Source organism: Anabrus simplex, chromosome 2 (assembly GCF_040414725.1).
Source record: "Anabrus simplex isolate iqAnaSimp1 chromosome 2, ASM4041472v1, whole genome shotgun sequence".
NCBI lineage: Eukaryota > Metazoa > Arthropoda > Insecta > Orthoptera > Tettigoniidae > Anabrus > Anabrus simplex.
The window spans coordinates 774,580,882-774,593,848 of record NC_090266.1 but is presented as its reverse complement, the minus strand read 5'-3'; the positions used below and the strand labels follow the sequence as shown (position 1 = coordinate 774,593,848).

Below are 12,967 nucleotides of genomic sequence, written 5' to 3'. Positions count from 1 at the left end.
ACATGCTAAATTCTTGGTGTTGTCTATATTGATTATTAGAAAGTAATGATTGCAATTTTTATTTCAAGAAGTAAATTCATTTGGTAAAATGTAATGATTACAAGTAAAAATTGTTTAAAATTTTTTTGTTACAAGTAATTTAATTACTTTTACTCAGTTACTTTCCATCTACGAATATGTCACAATATACATCTCGACATCTTTGAAATTAAATGTTTGTACAAAAAAACACTTCTCGGTACCAGACTGGGTAACAGACATTTGTTCCTTACAACAAGCAGGTGACTCATTAGGTTTACTTTGTATAATCTCCACATTCCTTGGCAGCAAGCTTCTTAGGAATAGGGGAACCACAGTTTGTGAAATGTTGAACTTGGTGAACTCCAGCTCCACAAAAATCAGTGCCAAAGGCATTACACAGTTGATGACACAGGTGAATGAACGTGATAAGACAGTTGACTTGAGTGAACTTTTGCATGTGCCAGATTTTTGAACCAATCTTCTGTCATATAGATGTTGATTCCCATAGGGAACCTGAAATTATTTGTTACGAATGAGTAAATTTATAATATCAATATAGTTGGTGTGTTATTGGACATTATAAATTTTCCAGCTAACTCATTCCTACGCAGTGGCCTCCACGGTATGCACTAGCCATGCATCTTGGTAAATGTGCTATTTACCAACTAATGAACCCAACTTAGCACACTGGGGTAAAACGTTGGCAGCGAGGAGTGAGTTTGCTGAAAATTTATAATGTCCAATAATGGACCAACTATATTGGTATTATAATCTTCTGTTAGTTGGGAAGATTGTTGACAAGGGTTATCATGTGGCATTCGATGAACACAAGGCTGAAGTTATCAACAAAACGGACGGCACTGTAGTTTTGCCTGCGGATCGGGTTGGCGGACTATACTTTGTGTGTGATTCACATGTGATCGAGCTGCAGAAAGCTGCTCTGGCAAGCTGTGAAGACAGGAAATCCTTGGTGGACTGGCACAAGATGATGGGGCATCTGAATATCAAAGATCTTTGAGAAGCAGCGAGAAATCACACAGTGCAAGGATTTGAAATTAGTGACATTAACCTGTCATCAGATGTGAGGTTTGCTTTCAGGAGAAAAAGACACGTCAGCCATTTTTTAAATCGTCCTGAAGGAAATTTCCTCGTGATGAACTAATACACACGGATGTGTGTGGGCCCACAAAAGTCAAATCAAATATTCGTACCAGATAATTTGTTTAAGTTTGTTTTCTACAAAAGAAGAGCAAAGTACTTGATGAATTCCAGGCCTTCAAAACCATGATTGAGATACAGTTCAACAAGAAGATAAAGTTGCTGCAGTCCGATAATGGAACGGAGTACATCAGCAAGCAGTTTGATGACTTATTAAAGAGCTTCAGCATTAAACGTCGATTGACGGTCCCAAACAGCCCTGACCAGAACAGGATAGCCGAGTGGAAAAAACGCACCCTAGTTGAAATGGCTCAGTGTCTACTGATCCACTCTGGCCTCCCACATTCGTTGTGGGCAGAATCAGGGTCAGCTGCGAATTATATCAGGAATCGCTGCCCAACAGCTGCATTGGATGGAAATAACCCCTTCAAAACATGGACGGGAGAAAAACCAGATGTGGGAAACTTTCAGGAATTTGGTTCACTAGTCTACTGTTTAAATCGAACCAAGTGCACAGGCAAGTCTGATCCACATGCGTGAATGGGCATGTTTCTGGGCTTTGCTGCGGGTTCCAAGGCCTTCAGAAATATAGATCCCTGAGGAATGTCAAGTGGAGATTTTGCATGATGTCCAGTTCCTGAAAGAACTTCCAAAGGTGGATGGTCACCATTATGAAGATTTCCACACAGAACGGATGAGAGATATCATCAAGACTGTTGACGAGAGAGCAGAAGAACATGTGTCGAGAGTAGAAACATTTGACGTCATAGAGAACAGGAATGACTCTATCAACATTCAAGTTCTACAAGGTGATATACAACAGAACTTAACAGATTCAGAGGATGAACCAGATTTATTGGGCTTCAATGTGGATCCACTTCTAGTTGAAGTTGCAATGTCAATGAAATGCAGACCAGGTAGGCCTAAGAAGGTTCTCATGGGAAAACCAGGCCGACCAGGGAAGGACCAGGTTACTGAAGAGGAAGTTAGAGATCATCCAGATTGCAGGTAATTAGTAATATTGTAAATCCATATTGAAATTCACTGTACTTATTAAATTATTAATTGTTTATTAATCAACCACCTATTCAATTTATAAAAGTCTTAAAATTAGGATTTTATCCTTGTTACATTACTTGGAATGGAACATGTTTCGCCTTTTTGCAGGCATCTTCAGCCATCGTATCACCTCAGAATTAAATAAGGATTCTGATTTATTGTTTTTTAAAAAATGATATTTGTTCATGGCTTCGACCTCTGTAGATCTTTTGCCACTACTTTCACCATATGATATGAACCTGCGTGTAAGTGGAATTGCAGAAGTGTAGAGTGTTGAAGGTGAGGAAAGGAACATTAAGGACGACACAAATACCGAGTCCCCAGGCCAGGGATATTAAAAATTTACAATTAAAAACCCCTGAGCTGGCCGGCAATCAAACCTGAGGCCGCTGGGTGACAGGCGGACACATTTCCCCCTACACCGTGGGACCGGACTTGATTTATTGTTAAAATGTGTATTAGAATGTAATATTTATATACTTAAAATCTGCCTCTGTGGTTTAGTGGTTAGTGTGATTAGCTGACACCCCCAGAGGCTGGGGTTTGAAAAGTGAAATATGGTACAAGGGCTGGAACAGGCCCCACTCAGCCTCGGCAGGTCAGCTGAGTAGGGGGGGTGTTCGATTCCCTCCTCAGCCATCCTGGAAGTGGTTTTCTGTGGTTTCCCACTTCTCCTCCAGGCAAATGCCGGGATGGTAACTAACTTAAGGCCATGGCCGCTTCCTTCCCTCTTCCTTGTCTATCCCTTCCAAACTTCCCATCCCCCTCACAAGGCCCCTGTTCAGCATAGCAGGTGCGGCCGCCTGGGTGAGGTACGGGTCATCCTCCCCAGTTGTATCCCCGACCCAGAGTCCGAAGCTCCAGGACACTGCCCTTGAGGTGGTAGAGGTGGGATCCTTTGCTGAATCCGAGGGGAAAACTGACCCTGGAGGGTAAACAGTTGAAGAAGAAGATGATTTACTTAAAACTTGTTAAACAATGTTAAACTTAAATTAACAACAAATCTTTCTCCAATTAAATCTAATAAACTGAAATATGCATTGTTCACTTTCACAAATCTGACTATTCATCAAGTTAATAATCCCCTGAAAAAATAAGAGATCAATATTGACTTCAAACTCAGAATACTAACCAAAATATAGACTATTTTTTAATCACAACACATTTAATCTAACTAATAACCGCTATTCAGGTTCCTGTATTTATGGACTCACTTGTTCGAAATGCAATTTTTCATACATTGGTCAAACAGGCCGCATTCCGACTAGATATTTAGAACGTTATAACACACAAAAACACAATAAATTTTCTGCGATGACTATCCACATGAAGGATACTGGACATCAGTTCACCACAATGGAACAGGATCTAAAGATCATAAAAAGAATCGAGAAGGGCAGATTAATGAATGAATTTGAAAACATATATATCTATCTAGATCAACATTTCAACAGAAACCAGAACTTAAATGACGTAATAGAAATAAAAAAAGCCCTCTTTATGAACAAATTCCGAATCTACTACAGAAACTAAATTTTCAAGATAATAACTTATTTAAAATCTTTAATGCTAAATCAATAAATACTCCCACCAGTTCAGCAGGCACACTCCTCCCCTCCCCTCCCCCTCCCCTGTTCCTGTCAACTCCCCTCCGCACACAACAAATACTCCTATAGCTCCACTTTCCCAAGCATGCCCCTCTCCTCCACCACTGCCTCACAGCTACAACACGAGAAGAACTCGGCGACTGCCAGTAATTCTAAAACACTCAACACAGCTAGATAACATCACAGCGGTCTAAGGGGTAAGTGCCAATACTAAATTCATTTAGTTAATTTACTCCCTATAAAGAATAAATTTTAAATAAAATATATTTTAAATGCAGACTTTCAACACTCACTTGGCAATTTGCCCATTTATAACATCTAACTCAAGTTTTGATTGTTCTCTTTTGACCAGCTCGCTTGTAACAACACGTTTCCAGCCTCTTCAAATTGCGCTGTTTGCTCCTTTAACATCTCTTCCCACATTACAACGACGGATGTTGACCTATTATGTGTTCACGATAATTGAACTTCATATATTGTTGTTTTGAAGTTTTAATACTTTGAACTCTTTTTCTATGTTTGTGAATTACAACATACGTTTATAAATTTTTGTGAAGAAATTAAAGTTAATCTTTTGAATTCAGGACTTCAATCAGATGTCTTTATAATTTTAATGTTGACATTTTATAGTATTTTTAACATTTTAATTAATGGGTACTTCCTGTTGGAATGTGTTTTTCTATAGTTCAAACAATGAAATTATAATAGTTTTATAGATTACATAATGTTGTCACCATACGCTAATATATTGTGTATCCTAGATATAGTTAATCATTGATTACAGCTTAGGCTGTTGTTCTAATACTTTAACACATTATCACAACCATGTTTCAACTATTTCATGAGGACTTGCATAACAAGTTTCAAGTATATAATATCAAATTCTAATACACATTTTAACAATAAATCAGGATGCTGATTTCATCTTGAGGTGATATGATGGCTGATGATGTCTGCAAAAAGGTGAAACATAACTCCCATTCCAACTAATGTAACAAGGATAAAATTGTAATTTTAAGACTTTTATGTATTGAATAGGTGGTTGATTAATAAACGATTAATAATTTAATAAGATCAGCCAGATGTTGCATGCATAGTGGAGGTTCCCATTAAGTCCGCTACGTCTGGTCCCGATGAAGGAAAGTGGGTGCAGGCGATGGCCGATGCGTTTTCCTCAATACTGAAGAATGATACGTGGGACTTCGTGGAGCATCCAAAGAATTGTTCAATTGTCGGGAGTTGGATAGTATTGAGAAACAAATACAGCACTGATGGCTCTGTAAGTAAACGTAAAGCTAGGGTTGTCATGAGGGGATTTTCTCAACGCCCTGGGATGGATTACAGCAAGACCTATGGTCCCATGGTGCGACTCAGTTCCATTCACCAAGGTATGGCTCACGCAGTACAGCATGGGATGCATGTGCAACAGTTTGACATCTCCACTGCCTTCCTTAATGGCATTGTTGATGAAGAGATTCTGGTTGTTCCAGAGTATCCTGAAAGAGTTTTAAAGTAGAATATTGAAAGGAAGTATGGCACTGCAGATGTAATCGGCGAGGCCAAGGACGTGAGTGTCTACGTAACAACTACGGGGGATGAGCTACTGATAATTATCATCTATGTTGACGATATTATTGTTCTATGTCGGAATCCCAGAAGAATTGATGACCTCTACGAATTCTTGAACAAGTCATTCAAGATTAATGATTTGAGTGACATATCATACTGTTTGGGAATGAACTTCAATTGCACTGATTCAAAAATCACCATGAGTCAATGAGGGCACATCTTGGACATACTTGATCGCTTTGGAATATCATCATGTCACCCATTCTCTATGCCACTTGATCCTGGGATGAAGCTGTCGAAGACAGACACTTGGACCATTGAGGACGGAGAGAAACTGCCATACCACGAGCACATCCGTGCACTCATGTACCTGTCTGTTGGGACACGTCCTGACGTATCTCATGCAACCAGGGTTTTAAGTCAATTCAATGACTATTTGGGTGCCAGCCATTAGCAGGCTGCAAAACGTGTTTTATATTACCTCAAGGGGACATAGGCATCACCTTCCCACTGAAAGTAGGCAGTCTAGCTGGTTATGTTGACACTGACTGGGCTGTCTGCATTGACGACACTGGATATGACTTCACAATGAGTAGAGGTCCTGTTTTGTGGGAGTCAAGTAAACAGCGCACAGTTGTGCTTTCATCTACAGAATCTGAGTAAATGGCTCTCAGTGGCACCTCCAAAGTCGCAATACACGTACAATGGCTGTCTGAGGAGATTAGCAAGAGTGTACTGCCAGCTGTCAACCTGTATATTGACAATCAAGGAGCACAGAAATTGGCCGAGAACCCTGTGTTCCACTCGTGCACAAAGCATTTTCATGTGCGTCATCAATTTGTGAGGGAAGCTTTGTTTGCAGAGGAAATCAACTTTAAGTACCTTGCGATGGAAGAGATTCTGGCTGATGTGCTCACGAAAGGACTACCCAGTGTCAAGCATTGGAAGTGTTTGAACAACCTCGGTCTCAAGAAGTGAACTATTCAGGTGATCATCAGTTTGAAAGGTGGTGTTATATTTGATTCAAATTGAGCCTCTAGTGTTGCCTCCTGGTGTTATTCGGTGTTTGTCCTTGACTGTGCAGTCGTATTTGTACAGTTCTATTAACGCTGCTCACTTGACCTATTGAGATGTATTGTTTGTATAAATCTTGTTCTATTCTTGTGTACAATAAACCCACACTCTAGATTAACGGGCATTGTGTTTCACCTCACAACTCACAACCTTGTTAATAAGAAAAATTTGTACTTTCTTGTTGATGTCAGTAGATTTTATCAATTTTAATAACTTTGTTTTAACTATAGAAACAACTGGCACATGATCAGATCTGTTATCAGCAGTAGGATATGTTTTAACAGACAAGAAACTGTTGTAGAACCTTTTATTACCCTGGAAGTATTGATTTGGTTCCTCATAACACTACCCTAATTTCATTAGCCTAAATTGTATGGGAGTTACAGGAAACCAATGGATGAATCGTAATTTGTGACACAGTAGTTATTTGAATAAAAAGCTTGGATATGCTTCCAAATATGATAATGTAGTTTAATTTTCCAAGATCCAGGATAAAGCCAAGAAGTTTGCAGTTTGGCATGACACTTTATCTTGGGATGGTTAGCCATGGCATGTTTAGTTATACATGGAATCCATACAACAAAGACATAAGCTTTCATTCAAAAATTCCAAATGTTTTGGCCAAAATAGGAATTTTGGCTGTGCTGGTGAAAAGCCAGTGATGATGTCACTCAGGTGTAATGTCCCCAGTCCTAGATCAAATTGCAAAATTTATACTTCCCAGTCTTATTATAGTGGGCATCTCAGAAGCAATAAAGACAGACTGAGAATACATTTACCTGCTACTCGTGTGCTCATTCTGAGGTGTTGCAGATCTTTTCAGGTAAATGTAACTAAGAAGCTCTTCAGTCTGTCCAACACACAGGTTAAGTAAATATTATAAAACAACATATCTGTAAAAAAAAAAAATCATTAAACAAAGGATAGAAATTACACACTATCCAGGCATATCCCCCAATGGAGGTGAGCTACATGTACCATTTTAACCACATACCAGCCCTCCTGCCATTCTTAAAATTCTGGCAGTACTTGGAATTGAACCCAGGTCACTGAGGATTGCACCTAATAGTGCTAATCGTTATGCAATGGACGCAGACATTTACCTGCAGGGTGTAAAAGATGCAGTGTAGAGAGAAGGGATTAATGGCAGAGCTTTATGATATCACGCTTAGAATAAGTTTTATGGTCAACTATATGGATTTATGTGTAAAGTGCTTCTTTTTTCTGTCCATATTTACTTGACATCTGCGGCTAGCACGTTAACGCACTCCTATTATGACCAATCACCTGCATTTGTGTGTAGTTAAAATGATATTATATGCATAACTTCATTCCTGTTGCTTTTTAGTGTTTGATTCCATGTGTCATATTTTGAGACACTTACTCATTTCTCCAAAAACAAATATTATTTAATATTATCTGACAATAACATAATAACATGAGCTATGTTTTGCACACATATGGTAAGCCTCACCTTTCTTCAGCAATTTTTCCCTTTCCTACATTGAACTTGAAATTATCGGGCTGTTAATTTAAAATTACTGTGATTACATGTGGTTGTAAACAAAATTATGAGGAATGTTTCTCATAAAAAATCTGTATACAGGGTCTCTCATATAAGTTAAGACCAATCGCACCGGTGTTTGTACCCTGCACTACGGCAGCTGCCTCAAGCACACTTATGTCGTGCGCGACCGCCCTGCTTTAAGTGTGTATACAATCTTATATGAAATCTTACCTTTTAAAAGATTCTGGAAGTGTCGTCCTTCCTGAGTTATACAGACATTGTATCTGGTAACCAAATTCTAGCTGACGCAAGTGAGTTCTGCCACTGTAATGTTTCTGATTTCATTTGTAATTTTTTTTTTTTTCAGTTCTTACAATGTGTGAGGATTTGTTCAATTCAGTTTACTCCACAGGTAAAACTGACACACTGTTAGATCTGGAAAACAAGGGAAAAATAGACCAGCACTGATCACTCTGTCTGCAAACACTTCCGAGATTGTAAGATTGTAAGAAGGGAATCTTCTGCTGTACGAGCAGGGGCTGAATCTTGTTGAAACCACCCACACGATTCTTCTTCTTCTTCTTCTTCTTCTTCTTCTTCTTCTTCTTCTTCCGTTAACTGATGGAGGAACAGTGTAAAAATGTCATCTTGGTACCTCACAGTATTTACTATAGTCTTGAAAAAAATTAGGCCCAATTATTTGTTTTGCACTAACAGCACACCAAACACCAATTTTCCTATCACAATGAGGGACTTCATAACACCATTAGGATTTTCTGCACACCAATAGAGAGAGAGTTATAACAGTTCCCACAACCATTAAGATGAAACCAGAACTTTTACGTTTGAAAATATGTTATTGCAATGATAACTGTCTCACCATGTTAACAGCTGAGATTCAGACTGGCAACTGATGCTTGCCAGGTCGAACACATGCAGGCTGCTTGCAAAGTCAAGATTAACATGCGTGCCTCCAATACTCCAGCTTACAGATCAGAGAGTAAAAACGCTGCTTCGACGGTCTTAGTTTATATGAGAGACCCCATATATAAAATAACTTGTCCTAACTGACTGACTGACTGACTGACTGACTGACTGACTGACTGACTGACTGACTGACTGACTGACTGAGCCAAAACCACTGAAGCTATGAAATTTGGTCAGTGGCTTCATTTCATAATGTGTAGACTCACTAAGGAAGGATTTCCCAAATTTCAACCCGTAGAGGTAATAAAGAGGTTCAAAAATTTATATGGAGAAACATTATTTAACACATAAAAGTACCCCAAAATATAAATAATTATACATCTATTTTGTGATTTTTTGCAAACCAACCCCTACAGGGATGAAAAAGGGGTATAAAAGTTTGTATTGGAAAAAAGATTAATTGGTCAGATTTTCTTGAAACTTAGCATAAATACTTTACAACACAAATAATGAAACATGTATTTCAGTATGTTCTTAAAACAATATATTGCTAAGGGGTTTTTACTGGGAGGGGGAGACTGATGCCAAAAATATTCATTTCTCTGTAACCATTTGTTATACGAGGTAGAAATGTCACACAATGGCTTCTCCTACATACCTCAGATTTTAAATAAGAAGTGGTGTTAAAATAATAGATCCCTAAGGGGTTTTGACTGGTAGGGGGGGGGGGGGAGGAGGTGATGCCTGATGACAAAAATGTTAATTTCTCTGAAACTGTTTGATTGGGAAGATAAAATTTTCTTAGATGTTAAATAATAAGTAATCTTTAAACAATGCACCCCTAGGGGTTTTATCTGGAAAGGGTGAGTCTTGATGACAAACATATTAATTTCTCAGAAATCATTTGAAGTGGTCTAAAAACAATACAACCTGTAGGGATTGTGAAGAGGGGGTGAGGCCTGATGACAAAAATATTCATTTCTCTGTGAAACTGTTTGACTTACAAAGTTAACATTTCAAATGATATCCTAGGTGTTAAACAACACAAGTTTTGAAAAAAGAAATTTAACCCCTCAAGGTGTTAAACAGGAGTTAAAATGTGAAAACAAAAGTTATAATTCCTCCAAAACTGTTTAACATAGGAAAAGAATAATCCAAGTGGTGGTATACATTTTATATCCTAACTGTGAAATATGAATTAATTTAAACCACTGAGGGGTTAAATCCAATAAGCTTCAGTAAAAAAATTATTCATCTCTCCAAAACTGTTGATGTATGAAGTTACAATTTTACAAAAAGATTGCTCTCTTACATCCTAGGTGCCAAATATCATATACTTCAAAATATTTCTCCACCAAGGTCTTTAGATGGGAGTTAACTGTGGAAATCACAATATTAATTCTTCCAAAACCATTTCAGGTATTAAATTAAGATTTTACATGAAGGTTGGGTCTCTATGTCCTCAATGTTAAGTAAGAAATATTTTAAAAATACCCCTAAAACATTCATTCATTTATTTACCTTCCATAGACTGTAAAATTACATATTTTGAAACATGCCAACAATATAGGAGAATCTAATCTAGAATCTAGAATCTAATTCCCTCCATGGGAACTTAGAATTTCCAATATAGGAGTTGTCGAGTGATTTCTTAATACTAACATATGCACAATAATGAACATTTTGAAAAGAAAAAAAACAACATCAAATACCTCAATGTTAGGATAGCACATCCTAATTTTTTTAAATATTATACAATATTAATAATCAATATTTACAAGATAAAATAAAAATCTGTGAGTGTGGTTTTAACAATACATACATAATCAATGTGATATCAACAAAACATTTGTTCCTCCATTACTGTTTGATGTACAAAGTCAAAATCTCACAAGTTGGTCTCGTCTACATTCAGGTTTTAAAAACATTCCAATTCTGTGGGATTTGAATGACTGTTAGATCCAAAAATATTCATTCCTTTAAAACAGTTTGCCATACAAAATGAGCTCATCTGATAGCAAACTACCCAAAATGTAAAACTTTGAAAGGTAACTTTCAGTTTAAAACTGTAGCTAAACAGCAGTATCTAGCTAGTCTCTAATAAATACTTTCCATTGAATGGGAATTATTTTGTATTGTCTTTATGATCACTGAGAGTAAGAACTTTAAAACAAATTCAAAATCTTATAATGAATCCTCACAGCAGTAAGATAGCAAGAAAGAATGTTGGTGTTTGAAAGGTCCTGCCAATAAGTCTTTCATTTAACAGTAAATAATTAGTATTATTTCATATACACGATTTTGTGTATTTTATTTGATAATTAATCATAGAATTTTGTGTCCCCTTAGGTTAAGATGGGAGATTGTCTCCCAGATGTTATATGTCCACTGTGCTGCTACAAGTTGGATATTTTCCATGATTTTTACAAGAGTGCTGGAAGAACACATGACAAATTGAGGAAATACTTTATATATCCTGAAATTGAACTTGAGGTGAGGACAGTCATAGGAAATATAATTATAATAACTAAATACTCATGGATTATATGACCAGTTCAACAGTTCATTTGTTCATTCATATATTTACTTTCTGTTTCTTTTCAGCACCAAAACAAAGTCATAAGCAGTCTTCCTGAAATTAATTTAAATATTAAAATTAATGAAAAAGCAATACACCAGCCCTCTTCATCAGCATACAGTGATGTAAGAGGCAATTTTTCTAATAGTAGTGATCAAGTGAAAATTAGAAAAAGAAGAAGAAGCCCACAGTGCCATGTGATACAAGAAGTTAATGTTATGTTACATGAAGAAATTGCAAAGAACAGCTCTGAACCATTAGCTTTGCCTAGGAATTCACAGTGAGTACCTGCAAAACATAGCCTTGATGCCTATAGATATAATAGTTTGAGCTTAGACCGGTAGCTAATCCAATACCGTACCACAAACAATTTTGTTGATGTAAGATTCAGCATGAAACTAAATTTGATTTGTTTCACCTTTACCTTATGATTGTAAGTTAAAGATAATCATAAATATGAATATAAATTAGTACAAGTATTAGCTAAAATGTTACATTCTCTACATGGTCTGTTTCTTACACGATGTACACAAAAATATTAATTTTGTCAGTATGGAACCATTCTTTTCATTGCTAATGAAACTTCTCTCTCCTTTCAGTTTTAAGCTGGAATGGACAAGTTTTAACCCAATATCTTAATATATAAATAATGAACTTAACTGAAATGAGCTGTAACCAATATTCCAATAAAAATTGATTAGTTTTTTATATGAAAGGCCTCATACTAAGTACAGTACAAAAATAACTAATGGTACCCTCATTCCAACAAAATTATCATTTGTACCTCCTGTTTTGGATAAATACTAATAAATATTGGCCAATGAACTCTCAATAGCTCATCTTATTATTACACTACAATGCTTTCAAAGAATTGATCTGTAAAGATGAAAGAGCTGGGAATTTATTTTATCTGCTTTTTGACTTACAGTCATTATATCAACTCACTCTTTGGAAAAATGAATTAATAGGTTTAAATTAAATTTGATGGTCCCTGACCTCCCACCACTTTAACTGTTTTTTCTTTTTCATATTTCCTTACTTAGGCCTATCATTAAGATCTAAAGGAGTTAATTTTCTGAGGTCCTCCATCAGCCTACCCAGCTATAACATTGTGGTCATACTCAAAGTTATACCTATAGATATAATACTTCGAGCTTAGACCGGTAGCTAATCCAATACCGTACCACAAACAATTTTGTTGATGTAAGATTCAGCATGAAACTAAATTTGATTTGTTTCACCTTTACCTTATGATTGTAAGTTAAAGATAATCATAAATATGAAGACATTCTTTATAATGAAATTTTAGTCCATACTACCATTTACATTTTCTCTGTGACCAGGACATGCTTACTTTTCTCACCCGATCTGTTCATGTATATCCAATAACAATATATTCACTTCCATTGCATGGAATGCCTATTCATACTTCATTGTTACAGGCTAACATTCAGTTACATCAAGGAC

At 36.7% G+C, this 12,967-nt stretch overlaps 1 protein-coding gene across 2 annotated transcripts in view; it reads left to right on the top strand.

The window, feature by feature from the left end:
- The window catches only part of LOC136863106 (transcription factor grauzone), a 133,348-nt gene that overhangs the window by 82,858 nt on the left and 37,523 nt on the right, over positions 1 to 12,967 (top strand). For both annotated transcript variants that reach the window (XM_067139444.2, XM_067139445.2), the window contains exons 2-3: positions 11,272 to 11,415; positions 11,527 to 11,780. In XM_067139444.2, coding sequence (XP_066995545.2) covers positions 11,272 to 11,415; positions 11,527 to 11,780 — 398 coding nt within the window. The remainder of the gene's footprint in view (positions 1 to 11,271; positions 11,416 to 11,526; positions 11,781 to 12,967) is intronic.